The 15,808-nt window shown below is 52.6% G+C and overlaps 1 protein-coding gene across 10 annotated transcripts in view; it reads left to right on the top strand.

The window, feature by feature from the left end:
- Positions 1-10,448, top strand: part of TTLL11 (tubulin tyrosine ligase like 11) — a 272,492-nt gene extending 262,044 nt beyond the window's left edge. For 5 of the 10 annotated variants that reach the window (XM_032165042.2, XM_058446119.1, XM_058446117.1 and 2 more), the window contains one exon: positions 3,154-10,447. In XM_032165042.2, the coding sequence (XP_032020933.1) occupies positions 3,154-3,446 (293 nt within the window). In that variant the 3' untranslated portion in view covers positions 3,447-10,447. Of the gene's footprint in view, positions 1-3,153 lie in introns of all 10 variants that reach the window. The other 5 variants (XM_058446115.1, XM_058446121.1, XM_032165041.2 and 2 more) reach the window with 3 other exon arrangements.
- The last annotated feature ends 5,360 nt before the right edge of the window (positions 10,449-15,808 follow it).

Raw genomic sequence — 15,808 nt, 5'->3', positions numbered from 1 at the left:
TTCATAATTAAAAGCATCTCCCCCTACATCATCTCTTTCCACACACCAGAATTTCCCACTGCAGATGTTTAAATTGCATCCGTGTTTACTGTAGAAAATCACAAAATGCAGACAAGCAGAAAGAAAGCCAAGCCAGCACAGTGAGATCCCACTTCTCGTTTTAGAATGTCTTCTAGATGATGTTGCCGTGCTTTTTTTTTTCCAAATTGGTTCTCATTGTATGTTTTCTATGCATTATAGCTCTAATCACATTCTACCTTCAACTAAGGGAACGAAACTGACATTTGTTGAGTAAAGAGATGCAGTGAGTGGCTGGATCCTTGCCATTTGAAGTGTGGCATCAGCACCACCAGGAAGCTTGCTAGAAATTCAGTGCCTTGGGCCCCACCCCAGGATTCGCATTTGAACAAGCTGGTGATTGGAGTGTGCATTACAGCTGGGAAGGGCTTTGCAGAGCAAAGTTACTCAAAGTTGCAACCCACAGACTGTCACAGTTGTGGACAAGACGCCTGAGCCAGAATGTAGACAGCACGCTGCTTCCTTTGTAGAGGAAGACGTGCTATTATACTAAATACTGTCAACAGCACTAAACAATGTGATTGATGAGGACCTTGATTAACATTCTGGCCCAAGCGCCTTATCTTGTCAGGGACCAGGGACACACAGTTCATGGGCTTGGCACTGTCATTCGGCCACACTTTGAGTGGCGCTGTTTAGATCTCACCGTTGGGAAGTAGGGGGCTGGGACTGGGTTTCTCTGGCTTTAGATCCTAATCTTCTCACTCTGTGTGTATCTAACCCTCCCACCCGACCATCTCACACACACCAGATGCACACACTTGCACGGGCACACGCCCGCCCTATGAGAAGCCTGGACCAGAGTTGGTGATTAGGAAACATCTGTCTCTTGAGTCAGACCGAGGCTCCCACTCCCCTGTGTCTTTGCCCATCCCAGGCCGCTGTTTACATTAAAAGCAACCCTGATGTAAAACCCATTTTATCAACTCCTCATATCAGGATCAAACAGAGCAGCTGCCTTGTAGGATGCCTGGAGTCAAAAGAACCCAAGCCGAAGAGCTTTGATGGACTATAAGGGAGGCAAAACACAACTTCTTTGCCCAGCTCAAGTTCCCAAGGCAAGAATAGCTCTGGGATCCCAGGGTCTGTACGTAACCTGGGATCTACAAACCCTAGGCCAGGCTTCTGCCCCCAGTGCCAGAAGCAGGTAAATAATGCACAGTCACCAGGAAGGTGTGGATTTCAGAGTCGACACCAGCCTAATCTAAAATGGCACGTGGTGTTCAGTCCAGCCTTACTGTCACCTTTCCCAAAGAGCCCAGGGACTCCTATAGGTTTAGATCCCAGGTTTCCAGTTTTACTTGGACATTGGGAAGACTAAGACCTTTTCAGGCAGTTGAAACTTTTAACTACGTTTTTAGCAACTTAGTTAAAAAACTTGGGAGTCAGTTTGAATTTCCAGGCTACTCTTCCCTGGCTATGTGACCTTAGGGAAGTCACTTAACCTCTCTATCAGTTTCTTTTTTTCTTTTTTTTTTTTTTTTTCTTTTTTTTTTTTTTTTGAGACGGAGTCTTGCTCTGTCTGTCGCCAGGCTGGAGTGCAGTGGCGAAATCTTGGCTCACTGCAACTTCCTGGTTCAAGCGTTTCCCCTGCATCAGCCTCCTGAGTAGCTGGGACTACAGGCACGCACCACCACACCCAGCTAGTTTTGGTATTTTTAGTACAGATGGGGTTTCACCATATTGGCCAGGATGGTCTCCATCTCCTGACCTTGTGATCCGCCCACCTCGGCCTCCCAAAGTGCTAGGATTACAGGTGTGAGCCACCACACCCTGCCATCAGTTTCTTAATCTGTAAGATGGGGCATAATAATATTTACCTTATAAAGGTATTGTGAGAATTAGTGGCCCTGTCGGTAAAGCACCTAGCGTCAATGCACCCATTCATTCATTCACTCATTCATCTATACTGAGGACCTCTGGGCAGCATGGGAAGCGCACAGTCCAGAGAGGAGGATGGAGACCACACAAACAGACAGACACAGAGCAAGCCACAGCCGGTGCTGCAAAGAGAAGTGCAGGAATCCTGTACCAGGGGCCGGGTCTAATCTGGGGATCAGGGAAGGTTTTACCGAATCAGTGATTTTGAGCTCAGGTCCCAAAGATAAGTAGATGCTTATAAGACAAAAACCAGGGAAGAACATTCCAGGGGTGTTGTAGGGATGACTATTTATTCTTTCCAGAATATAGTTTGGGCCAGAGAAATGACAGTTGGGTTTATTTTACTTTGGCGGGTAAAATTAACAGACAGCAAAATGCATGAGCCTTAAGGCACAATTTGAGTTTTGACAAATGCACACACCCATGTAACCAGCATCTCTGTTATCAGATAGAACTTTGCTGTCAAACCGTGTTTATCTTCATATCTTCATAACCTTGTTCCCTGATTATAAAAGTTAAGAAGCTGGGTTTTTTTGTTTTTGTTTTCTGAGATGGAGTCTCTCTCCGTCACCCGACCTCAGCTCACTGCAACCTCTGCCTCCCAGGTTCAAATGATTCTCCTGCCTTAGCCTCCTGAGTAGCTGGGATTACAGGCAAATGCCACCATGCCCAGTTAATTTTTGTAATTTTAGTAGAGATGAGGTTTCTCCATGTTGGCCAGGCTGGTCTCGAACTCCTGACCTCAAATGATCCACGCACCTCGGCCTCCCAAAGTGCTGGGATTATAGGCGTGAGCCACTGCGCTCGGCCAGGAGCTGGGTTTTAATGGGGGCATTTCATTGTGGACATTTTACAAGGCTTTGAGCTAGGTTTAAATCTTCTATAACTTTCCCCAGGTTCCTCCGTGTCTCTGAGACTCAAGTTCCTCATCTGCAAAACAGGGTTAACCGAACTTCCTTCACAGGGCTGTGTGAGGGATTGGGTCTGCACATGGCCGTAAAATGCCCAGCTAGTGCCTGGTGGGCGTGGTGGGCACTCTGTGAGTGAGTTAGCCCTGTTAGGATTTTCTGGAACGGAGACGGTGGTGGGGAGCGGGGCTAGCTCTTGCTGATATCCTTGTGGCTGGAGATGGGCCTTCCCAGGGCAGCGCAGGGCAGCTGTGTGCACCCCCTCATCCAGTCTCTTTGTTCACAGGGATGTGTCTGCAGGCCTTCGTAGAAGCTTGCTTTTTCCTGGCTCAGAGGAAGTTCAAGATGCTGCCACTTCATGAGCAGGTGGCCTCGCTGATCGACCTTTGCGAGTACCACCTGTCCCTGCTGGATGAAAAACGCCTGGTGTGTGGCCGGGGCGTCCCGTCGGGGGGCCGGCCCCCACACCGTGGCCCTCCCCAGGAGCCCTCCCCCTCGGCCCAGCCAGCAGGGGACAACCCCCTACCCCGCACCAGCTGCGCCAATAAGCTCTCCCATCCCAGACATACCCTGTCCTGAGGGCCACTCTGTCCTCCCGGAAGACGGAAGACGAGAGCGACTTTCAGGGCTGGAGCACCCCAGGCATTCTGCCTGCAGAGGAATGGCAGGCAGGCTGCCGAGGGGCCCAGCTGAGGTCCCCACGAACTGTCTCTGTGTGCGGCTGAGCTGTGCTTCACCAGGCTGGCTGGTTCTCACCTGCCTTCCTCCTCTCACCTCCTGGTGATACACCCTGTTTTCGAGTCATCAGTCATCGGACATATGACATCTAAAACATGACAGATGGCACCTTCTATTCTGGGCTCACAGGAAGCACCAACTGGGGCAAATCTGTTGTGTTTGGGGCACGGGACACAATCGATCCCAAGGCCCGGAGCTGTGGAGAGGAAGCCGAGTGTTAGGATCTGCTGCCGGGGCCTCCACGCGCCCACCGGGAAAAGCCTGAGAACATCGTGTTTATTTCCTGCTGCCCGTTCGGAGAGAAGGAAGTGGAAGTATCAAGTAGGCGTCTGCAAATCTCCCATCGCAGCCATGTGCTACATGGGTGTAGTGAACAGATTAACCTCATTTAGTTCATTAGCTTGCCTGTTGCTGCAATGTTTGGTTTGTTATTAATTAAGAAATAATTAATTAAGAAATAACTAAAACTCCTGGAGCCTCAGAGCTGGCAGAAGCCTCGGAGGTCATTTTGTTTGATTTTGTTTGACTGTGACCCCAAAGCAGGAATCCCATCTTTGGCCTCCCTGACCAGATGGTCTGAGCGGACCCCTGCATAGGTGAGGTGCTGGTCACGTGGCCAGTGTGTCCACAACAAGCACTGCCAGGGGTCCCTACATGCCCAGCACTGTGCTGGGAGCCCTGGGTGAGGGAAGGAAATCAGACATGGATAAGAACCAGAGCAAGAGGAGTAGTGTATGTCAGACCTGGTGCCAGGGTCAGGGGAGCTCACGCTGTCTTCCATGAGACCCTTTCCTTGTCTCCATCTGTATCCCCAGGTAGCCCCCCTCTCAGAGGAAACGCCTCACAGACAGCAGAAGGTGGCATTTTGGAAACAGCCTTGGGCATGCCAAGGTCCAGGGCCTATTGAAGACAGGCAGACAGGACCTGGCAAAGCCAAGCTCTCCAGAGTGTGGTTGGATTTGGGGCTAATGTGGCCCTTTCCTGGAGGATCCCTTTAAAGGATGCTGAGGACCCTGGGAAGAGTCAGTCATCGTGCTCCAAGTGAGGTGGAGGAAAGTATTTGAGGCGCTAGTACTGTGCCTGGTGTGGTGCACTGTAGGACTCAGAAAATGCTCGTAGTGCATGGCAAGGGAGGGTCCTGGGAGGCAGAGGTGCATCCCAAACAAGCTCCTGTGGCTTTCTCCTCCTTCCTTCCACCATCCTGTCCTGACTCCTGACCCAAACGGATAAGAGCAGTCGACCTGGTTCGTAACAGGTACTCAAAAGCATCTGTGGAAACAAGTTACTTGAATCTGCCCTCCCCAGAGTATTTTTAAACCCAAAGACAAGATTGTTAATCCAAGATGTCTCCAATTGTTGGCAAGCGATTTCAGAGCGGGGGCTGCTCTGTTCATCCCTGCCTGGAGCTCCTTCCTGCCAGGAGTTCACCCTCTCAAAGAGGAAAACCTGATTCCCCCACAGTGTGGCTGCTGCGCAGCGCCCCTTCCCTGCTGCTAGCAGAGCCCAAAGGCCGCTGCCCTTCCCCAGCCGAGAGGGGCCATGGAACTGAGCCCTGCAGAGCCCACTCTAGGGTGTTCAGTGAGTGACAGCAGACTTGTGCAATCACTTTATTTTCCCAAGCAGAAGGCAGGCCAGGTGGGAAGGTGGCACTGGCAGGATGTGCCTCCTGAGGTGTCGAGTGTCCTCTACATGGGGCGCTGTGGAGGTGTTATCGGCTCCGTTCCCCAGGTACTAGGGCAGGTCTGTACCGCTGCTCCCCTTTCAGATGAGGAAAGGAAGGCCCAGGAGGCCACATAGTCAGGACTTGGTCCAGGTGTATCTGTCTTTGGCTCCTTGTCCCTGGGTGAGCATGAATTCAGCTCCAAGTAAAGACCCTGCAGCTCTACCCCGCTTGGGGCTGCCTGGGGTCTGTCATGGTGTGGTGGCATGGGACAAGGCAGTCAGGGCTCCTAAATGGTCCAGTGTGGGAAACAATGTTTGAAGCCCCCATGCAGTTCTCCCAGTCCCCTTTGGCAGAACAAATGGATTTCCCAGAGAAAGACCAGAGTAAGCACGTCTGGGCACACTTGTCGTCAGCTGGGAGCCACCAGAAGTCTTAACAAAGCTCTCACGTGACACCATTTCTTGAAGTTGGTCTTCAGAAAGTACTCGCTTGCCGAAGTGGAGTGCAATGTTCAGGTCTAAAACCAACCAAGCACATTGAATATTTTGAGAAATAAAATCAAGAGGTTGAATTCCAGCCACTTTGGGGTGATATGAAAACATCAGCTCTCCCGGTGAGGGCCTCTCCCACCCCATGCCATCATCTGGAGGCGGGCTGCTCCGCCCACCATGGCCCCTCTATCCCAGGAGCAGCCCCCTCCCCTGCAGACAAGGCCCCGATAGCCCCACCCACCTGCAGGGCACAGAGCCTCCCTGCGGATTGTTAGGGAAGCGAGGCTGTGGTTTTATGAGAGGCCAGTCGTGACAGATTGGCCCTTTTCAGTTCAACCGAAAGCATTTTGAGTCTGCTCCATTGTCAGAATGAGTGATAGCTGACTCACCCCGCCTCCTCCATTCCTAATAAGAAGCCCCACTGTGTTTACCCCTTTGGTAATCGGCCACTCGTTTTATTGGATGTAATTGAAACGATAGCAAAAGCAGATGGTTCCTTCCTCCAAGAGGACAGGAAGCAGAGCCGGGAGTCCGGCCGGCCCAGAGGCACTGCACACATAGCTGGGCAGCCCCTGTGCTTTGCTGCAGGATAAGCCCCATCCCTGCAAGGGCCCTCAGGATCCATCTCCACCGTCTTCTCCCTCCCTCTCTCCTGCCCCCTCCCGCTCCTACTGACGCCTGTCTCTCCCCACCCTCAATGCACACACAGTCCTCTCCCTAGTCTGCTGGCTGAGTTCCTGGAGAGCTGGGCACTCCGGAGGGCTTGGAATGAACAGGTAAGAAGATCAGGCTCAGCCTGTGCTCAGTTTGGGGGGTTCACATCCAAGTATGACAAGTTAGTGGGACCAATCTGGGGAGGGAAGCATCAAGAGAACAGGGCAGACCCACAGAACTGGGCCCACCCACCCTTTCTTTGGGTGTGCCCCAGGGCAGCCTCCTTGCTCCTGCCTTGCTGATCCTGCCTGCTGCTCCCTTCCTTCCAACCTCCTAGGGGGACAGGCTCAGCGTTTCTGTTGTTAGGGGCAGCAGCTTTCTCCTCACGGCCTGGCCAAAATGGAGCCTGCAACAGGTGTTTATACCTATAAAGATCCGCTGGATTCAGTGCAGCTGTTAGCAAGTGCTGGTCCCAACAGACCCCTCCCAGTGGGCAGAGGCAGGGCCTCCAGGAGAGAGGAGTGTCCATCCCTAAAACGAACCACCTGGATTCCTCTTACTTCTCCTCCCGGCCTCTGTCCACTCCCCCAAACTCAGACACGGTCTCTCGCCTGGGCTTCCACTGCCTCCCTGCCTCTCACGCCTCCACTCTACCCTCCATCTCCATCAGTCTGGAAGGAACTTGGAGAGCCACAGAGCTGAAATCCAGTCACCTATTGAAAGCAGCCCTCAACGGCGCCCTTCCTTTCTTTCCATCCTAAGGCCCACACCTGACCCCCCACCTCAGGACCTGGCTCTGCAGCCTCCCTGAGCCCCTGTCCCACCCCTGCTCCCAGGACTGTTTGTATCTCTTGTCATGAGACAGGAGGAGGATGTGCTATTTCCCACCACCCTTGTGTTGCTGGCCTCTCTGCCTGGAATGGCCTTCCTCTGCCCAGTGGCAAACAGACTCTCAAGGTTCACTTCCAGTGTCCCCGCTGCAATCCCCCAAACAGAGTGAGCGGTTCCTTCCATCTGCTTCCAAGAACTGGAAATTTCCTGTCTTGTCACACACACTGTGGGACCACAGCATTGGTTCCCACCCAGCTGTGAGTTCCTGCAGGGTCAGGCATGTGCTGGGTCCATGTTGGCACAGAGCAGGGGCCAGCAGGTGCTTGCTGTGAATAGGAACGTTCAGCAGACCCCGGGAGAGGGGACAGTGTTACCACGCTTGTTCTCCGCTTCGCCTGCGGGTGCCTTTAAGAAACACAGATTTTAAATCTCGCCAAGCCGATCCGCTGAACACCTCTACATTCCCGGCTGCCTTGTTGGCTCCCTGGGACACGGCAGCTGTCCTGTGTCCGTAAACAGATAATAGCTCCTCTGACTCTAGGTGTCTCTCCACGGCCCTTTGTGGCCAGGCCTGGGCTGCGTACCCATGGGCACCCCCTCCCATTCAATCTCACAGACAGGACGCCAGGCTGGACGGTCCTCACCAACACCCCTCCAGCCGGCTAGCCAGCCTCCTTTCAATTCTGCATTGCCCTGAGTTTGTGTGGGGTTGTTGAGTTCCCAGCAGGTCCTCCGGATGTGCATGTAGGCAGTCAGGGGAACGGAGTGGGAGGATAGGAGCTCAGACACTTGAAATGGTGTTCCATGCCTTTCTAGACCCCAGGCCCTTTCCTACGTGATTTTATCAGCACATGCTCAATCCTTCACAGTTTACAAAGCACTTCTAGATCCATCCAACCCCGCGAAGGATGAGGATCACTGGCACTCTGTTTTCCTGGGGGCGGGGAACTGGCTTCCAGGAGGCTTAGTGACTGACCGAGGTCTCGAGGTTTCGTGCTGATGAAGTGCAGAGCCAGGATCCACCTGAGGCCCCCGGCTGGCTCCAGATCCCACACTCCTTCCTCGGCACTTCCTTGGTTTTGCACGGTGCCTCGACACTCCCCAAAACATCCCATTTTGCAGGTGTGGAAACCCACGTCCCGCAGAGGCTGGGTGTTTGCTCCACTCAGTTCTGGGGACTTAGCTTGAGGCTGTCTGATCTGTTCTCCTGCCGAGCACCCCAGGAAGGGCTCCAGGTCTCCCAGCCACTTAGTGAGAGTGGCAAGTCCTGTCTCACTTGATCTTTGGGAGCATAAGACGAGATCACAGAAAATGTCATCAATGTGAAAGTGTTTTGTAAACCAAGGCGCTGCTCAAACGTAGCGTTATCTTCAGCCTGGCTACTGGCTTCCTACAAAGTGTGAAGGGATGAAGGTAAAAGCTCTTTCTTGAATAATGTTATCCATCAAGACAGATGAAACCGCAGTGGTCAGCTCCTCCTGCCCTCCCCCACCTCCCCTTCATTCCCACATATTTAAAGACATTCATAGGCTGAGAAATGATTCCTGCTGCTCCTCTGACACCCGGAATGTGCCTTGTGATTGGCAGAGTGTCCCTCCAGAATAGCTTAATTTTTTTCCCATTTCTTGACTAATGTCCTCTACTCTTTGGCCCTATAATTGAGAATTGGGCTTGCATTGGCCAGCACACGAGCGTCTTCCCTGAAAGCTCAGAAATTATGGCTGTCCCGGCAGGGAGCTGGCATTCCCCGTGGCCGAGACAGCTGTCCTCCTCACACGGAGAGATCATTCACCACCGTGTGTATTAACCTGAAATCCACCTCGCCTTGATGGATACTTTTGCCAATCTCCCATTTGGTTCGATGAATGTGAGAGAAATTTTCCCATTCGGCATATGAATTTCTCCCTCACAAAATAAGTCTAAATTTTTTTCTGTTCCTGGAGACGAAGGAGCTCTGCGGAATAGGCCATGGCTTCAATTACCTTTATCTCTAGCAGCCAAAAGTCTTGATTTTTATATAACTGGAAAAACCACGCAGCATGATGCTTATACACACACACGCACGCACACGCACACACATGCACACACACGATGCACACACACGCACATGCATGTGCGCACACACCACACACACGCACACGATGCACACACGCACACGATGCACACACGCACACGCATGCGCACGCACACATGCACACGCACACACACCCAGAGCACCGTTGAGCTTTGGTAGAAAATGGCACAATTACGATGTTTTTCTCATTTCTGGTGATTGGCTTGCGAGTGTTATTTAGAGAGCGGAGTGGAAGGGGCTCTTTGCAGCCCTGCGGTAGCGTCTTGTGCTCACCAAGAGGCTCACGGGAAACATTTCTTCCAACATGAAGGTGTTTGCTAAGATTCCAACCAGGACCCAGTCTTGGGCCACAGAACACTGTCTGCTCCCCCAGTCCCCTCACAGACCACAGGGATATTTTCCCTTCAGAACCTCTCGCATCAGAATGGGGAAAGCGAGGGCCGAGAATCCCAGAGGAGGCCGTGAACTGTCCTGGAAAAGCAAGGGCTTTGCAGTCAGACCTTCATATGCACTTTGGTCTGTCTGCCGCGCTCTCCCTAAATGACCACGGGCCGGTGACTTTACCTGTCTGATCCCTGCTCCTTGCCTAGATAGTGGGGATCACGTCATAATGTATGTAAAGAGCCGGGTGCGGGACTTGGCACCTGGGAAGTGTCTTAATACATGTCTGTCGAGAAAAGGAAGGGTCTTGACGTGCGGAAACAAGACGGATGCCAGGAAATACGTCTGCCCGCCTCCACGCCCCTGACAGCGGAGGCTCCTGGAGGTCTGGTGAGAGGCCCCACGTGCTCCAGCCCTCTCCACTCTGTGCTGAGCTCTGCCTTTAAGAGACTGCAGCTCCTGCCTCTTAAAAGCCTTTAAAAATTCTTTATTAAATTTTCATGGCGCATAAAGTCAAGGTTCTGTTACTTGGCCTCAGTTGTCTTGGCAACTTCATAAAACGCAATAATAAAACGAAGCCGAGTGTTGCTAAACACAGGCTCATTGTATGAACGACTGCGAAGTATTGACAGTTTGTTCTGCATGATAATTTTTGACAGCAAGTCCACTGGGGTGGACAATGCTTGTTCACTTGGGGTCAATTGTTGAGAAAAGGACACCTTTTAATTTTTTTTTCTCCCTTAAAGCTTAGTATTTGTCTAGGAAGCTAAATATTGCCTCAAGGAAACTGTGAGATCCTGGGGGAGGTAGAGGGAGGGGTTTGGAAAATCTTTCAACCCTTGATCTGCTGGGGACAGTTTCTTGTATGGAGGTAGGGATCTGTCCCTAGAGTTTGGTCAGAGACTCTGTGGCTGCCCTGGAAGACAGAATGGCCCCTTGCAGCTCCCTGTGTGCAAGAGGAGCCACAGTTCTCAGCTCGGGCTAGACCGGTGAGCACTGCATGTTTCACCCTCACGGGGGAAGCCAGAGGCAGGTGCCTGCCTAGAGAACTAAACCATTCATCCTGCACCAAAGAGGCGATTCCTGGGGCTGCTGGTCCAGCTGGTGGCTCTGTCCCTGGGAACGGAGGCCCCGCCCCCTCCTAGCACCCCCTCCTCCCCTTCTACCCTTGGGGAGCAGCACATATCTGCTCTGAATATTTAAGAATATTTGGCAAGTGGAAAGCAGATGGCCTCGAGTTAAATATAAAGTGAGACCCCAGCTCCCTGGAAATCCCCTCACCCATTGGCGTCAGATAAATGTTCATTTCACACGGCCCCCCCATGCCCAGGGAGGCCACTTAGGCAGGCCCTGTTCCTGTGGGTAACCCCTGTGGTCCTCTGGATCCCAGTTCACCTTTTGATGACCCATTCAGATTCTGCACATTCCTCAGATGTACCAGCACCTCCGTCCCAGCCTCCTGTGTCACAGGTCATGGCTCTGCAGTGTGGCAGAGCTGTTGTGCCACTCTCTGCTGGAGAAAACTGCGTTTGCCTGCCTGAGGCCCTGCAGCCTGGAGGGGAGGCAGCTAGGGCAGCATGAGAGCTTAGGGCTGGCTTGGGCCAGGCATGTCTTTGGGAGATCGAATGGGGACTGTGGAGGCCACAGGTGCCCTTTCACACTGCTGCCTGCCCCCCAGGATCCCCTCAGGGCTCAGACCCCACCTCTGTCTTTAACCCAGGCAACTGCGGCTTTCCCATTCCGACGTGATGGGCTTTATAATAAGGTTGTATCCGCAGCTGCTGACGCCTGCCTTTCAATATTACGCATGAGGCAAGGGAAGCCCAGAGAGGGGAGGGGTCTTGCCCCAAATACCCAGCAAGTTAGGACATGAATTAAGGCCACTTCAATGAAGGAAACTGTTTTGCCCTGTGTGATCAGAGGGATGGGGCAGAAGCCAACACCACCCTCAGCCCATCACCTCGCCAAATACCTACAGAAGGGAACCCAAGAGAGCCTCTGGCCCAGGGGTTTTCAAGCTAGATCCCACGGAACCTTAGAGCAGCTCAGCTGGCTGTTTTATATATTGGGGCTGCATGTAAGGAAAAAGCTTCAAATGCCATCATCCCTTCCAATTTTTTACTTATGGGGTAAATCCAGGTTTTCACAAAGCTGGGGGCCCAGGAGAAGTAACTCATCCAAGGTCACCTGAGCCCAGCTGGGCACCCCGGCCCTGCCCTGGAGTGTATGTCATGCTGGCACCGGTGCTCAGGTGCTGGGCTGGCTCACACTGGGGCCCTGGGAGGAGGTGTGAACCCCCTCCGGAGATTGGCTTGGTGTCTTAATCCATTTGTGCTGCTATAACGAAGTACTGTAGACTGGGCAGTGGATAAACAACAGAAATTTTATAACTCCCAGTTCTGGAGCCTGCGAGTCCGAGATCACAGTCCCTGCACGGTTGGGTCCTGGCAAGGGTTCTCTTCCAGGTTTGCAGACCAGTTGTATCCTTACACGGTAGGGAGAGAGTGACAGAGCTCTCTAGGGTCTCTTTTCCCAGGGCACTATTCCTATTCACAAGCGCTCTGCCCTCACGACCTAATCACTTCCCAAAGGCCCCACCTCCCTAAATGGGGCTAGGATTTCATCAGACGAATTTGAGAGGGACACAGACATCTAGTCCATCACCTGGTTTCTCTCACCCCTGGTAGAACGGTTGTTGGAAGCCTCCGATGCCGGCCCTGGGTTCACCTGTCACTGGGCACTAATCATCAGATACCCAGGGTGGAATATGGGATCCACTGAAGAATTTCCACCGTCACAGCTCCTCACCCACCACTTAAATAAACCTGCTTTGAACTGTTTCCAGAGCCAGCGGGGAGGTGGCATCAGTGGGTCACTGGATCCATCACCAGCTGTCCTGGGAGGAGATTGACCCCAGACATCGACAGGTCAGAAGTCTGAGAGCACGTCCCAGAGAGACCAGCTACAAGCAGCCATTTATTTGAAGCCACTTGTTTTAGCTTTAAAAGTCCTGTAAATAGCGCATTCTGCTCTGTATGACATCCGCATATTAGCCAGGCTAGGTTAGGCTACCCTGAAAAGATAAACCCACAGGGCTCCGTGGCTTAACACAGCGGAGGTTTATTTCTTGTGAATTCAAAGGTTCATGTGGGTCTGCTGGCTCTTAGGATGGCTCTTCGCAGACAGGCTCTGGTCTTTCTCCTCAACCACGCCTCCCAGTTGCTTCTGGCAAGATGAGGGGACAGGAGGGGTCCTCAGGGAATGTTGTTCAAGGAGGGGCTGACTCCATCTCCTCCCACAAGCCCTTGGCCAGAACGCAGTCCCATGACCCCGACGGAATTGCTGGGACAATGGGACATGCCCCCTTCCTGGGCACCCAAGCAGACAAAAGTAAAATGGGATTTGGCGGACACATAGTATTGTTTTTGCCACAATTCCTATTTGTTTCAATAGAAGAACGTTTTTCAATCTTCACATAAAATGGCTGCGCCAAGGAAATGACCGTGGTTCTCTCCTGGCCACACACAGCGCCCCCGCCCCCATCACCTTCTCTCCCTTGAGTTAGAGCAGATGGAGGTCACGTGGATCTCCTGACTCCAGAGCCACAGGGGAGCTAGGGGGTATCTTGTGCCTTCCCACCAAGAAAGCCAATCCTAGGCTCTGTGGCCTGGGTGCCGCTCAGCTCCAAACTCCACGGGCAGTTTCCCCATCACCTGGAAAACTGAGTCCAAAGCCGGCCAGCTGACATTTTCCCTTGAGGGGGTAGGGGCTGGAGGTCCCAGAAAGAGTGTCAACCCTTCCCAGGCCGGAGCAGAGCACTGAGACCATGCTCGGGGGGCCATCTGGCCTAGAGAGGGGGCTCTGGCCAAGCCCTCTCCAGCTACCCTGCGGTGATGAACCAAGCTCCCCTGGCTGCCTGCTGAGGGGAGCAGGCCTTGCGCAAAGCCAAGGATTCACAGGCAGTGAACCCTGTGACATCGGGCTTCTCCTGTAGCTGCTGGAAGTTGTGTCACAATTAACATAGACAATGGGGGTGGGGAAATGTAAAGCACATTCTCAATTCATGGCTAGGGTCTCGCACACACAAGGCTGAGACCCATGCGGGGCACATTATGGCGTTAGTTCATTTCATCTGAGAAACAGGCTTGGGTGGTTACTCTTATTATCACCTTGCTTTACAGTAGAGGAAGCTGAGGTTCAAAGCTGAGGTGCAGTGGCGTGCCCAAGGTGGCCAGGTTGTCTGTGCCCAGGCGGGTTTCGGATTTTGGCCTCACAGAGCCCGCTCTCCAAACAGCTGTGCTGTGCCATGGTGTTGAAGGCCCCCTTGCAGCAGCAGGCGGCTCTGAAGAGGGGATGGGCGCCGGGCACATGTGGAAGCGGAGGCTTTGGGGGAGACCTCGAATAGCAACCTGTCTGCAAAGCTTTGAACTCAAAGTCCTGGAGGAAACGCCCCAACTCAGTGAGGTTCACACAGCAGGCAGGCCTTAGGGTCACCCAAGAGGATCCAGCCTTTGTGAGCTGTTGCGCTTGGCAGCAAGGTGACAGCAGAAGGGACATAGGGAGCAACACTGAGATCACTGAGACAGCCTCCATCTCTGGGCTAAATGGGCCAGTAGTGAGCGAGGGGAGGCTGGTGGGGAAAAAGGTGACCGTGTGCTGAGGACCAGCTTTGTCCCAGGAGCCAGCATCACCCCAGCCATCATGGAGGGGCAGGTGGCATTGCCCCCCTTATACAGCTGAGGAAACAGGTTTGGAGAAGTTAGGTGCCTTGCCCGAGGCCACAGAAGGCCACCCTGCCCAGGCCACATGGCCACCGTAGAAGCTCTGAGCCCAGGGCCGGTGCAGAGCCCCACACACTGGAGAAGGAAGCAGCTGGCCACCTGACTGCAGGTTCAGAAAGTCCCTTGGCTCCAACCACCTGGGGCCACTGACTTGTGAGCAAATGACATCCAGAGGGGCCCCCCCAAAGCCTGGACTCCTGACCCCATGGTCAGGAGAGAGGCTGCCCGGGCAGCGCCAGGCTTCAGCTCGGTCTGGAAAGGCCACTCTTATTAGCTCTTTCTCTGCACTCACAGGCTGCATGCGACCTGGTGCCTGACAGGTGGGGAGGGGACAAAAGACTTATTAAGAGAGGGGCTTTCAGTGCAGGGGCAAAGAGCTCTCTGCTTCAGGGCCAGCCAGAAAATGTTCACTCCCATTCCATATTCTTTTTATTTTTTAAAAATTGAGATGGGGTCTCACCATATTGCCCAGGCTGTTCTCAAACTCCGGGCTCAAGTGATCCTCCTGCCCTGGCCTCCCAAAGTACTGAGGTTACAGGTGTAAGCCACCGTGCCTGGCCGGGGTCTCCATTTTATAATGGTGTCATAGCATGCCATTATACGATGTACTCTAGTTATGTATAGTATTGTAGTTTACTTAACTGGTCCCCAATTAAGTAACATTTAGATTGTTTCTAGTTTTCTGTTATTATAAAAAAAGTGTTGCAAGGACTCTTCCTGGTACATGCATTTATGTGCATGTACAATGTGTCCTAGAACTGGAATCCCTGGGTCAAAGGGTGCATGCATTTAAAGTTGCAATCAATATTGCTGCTATATTGTCCTCCAGATAAGTTGGACCGCCTTTTGGCCCCACCAGATGTGTGAGAGGGCCAGTGCTCTGTGCTTCCCGCCCTCCCCAACACAGCGTGTTGTGAGAATGCCAACTTTTACCTGTTGATAAATAAAAAAACATGGCAGCATCTCATCACAGATTGAATTTTCTTTTCTTTTCTTTTTTTTTTTTTGAGATGGAGTCTCTCTCTGTCACCCAGGCTGGAGTGCAATGGCACGATCTCGGCTCACTGCAACCTCCGCCTCCCGAGTTCAAGTGATTCTCCTGCCTCAGCCTCCCGAGTAGCTGGGACTACAGGCACGTGCCAGCATGCCCGGCTAATTTTTTTTTGTATTTTTAGTAGAGACAGAGTTTCACCGTGTTGGCCAGGATCGTCTCGATCTCCTGACCTCGTGATCCGCCTGCCTCGGCCTCCCAAAGTGCTGGGATTACAGGCGTGAGTCACCGTGCCTGGCCTGAATTTTCATTTCTTATATTATGAATGCAGTTGAGC

Source organism: Hylobates moloch, unplaced genomic scaffold, assembly GCF_009828535.3.
Source record: "Hylobates moloch isolate HMO894 unplaced genomic scaffold, HMol_V3 SCAFFOLD_10, whole genome shotgun sequence".
Lineage (NCBI taxonomy): Eukaryota > Metazoa > Chordata > Mammalia > Primates > Hylobatidae > Hylobates > Hylobates moloch.
Note: the sequence above shows the minus strand (reverse complement) of the source record. Positions and strands in the feature narration are given on the sequence as shown.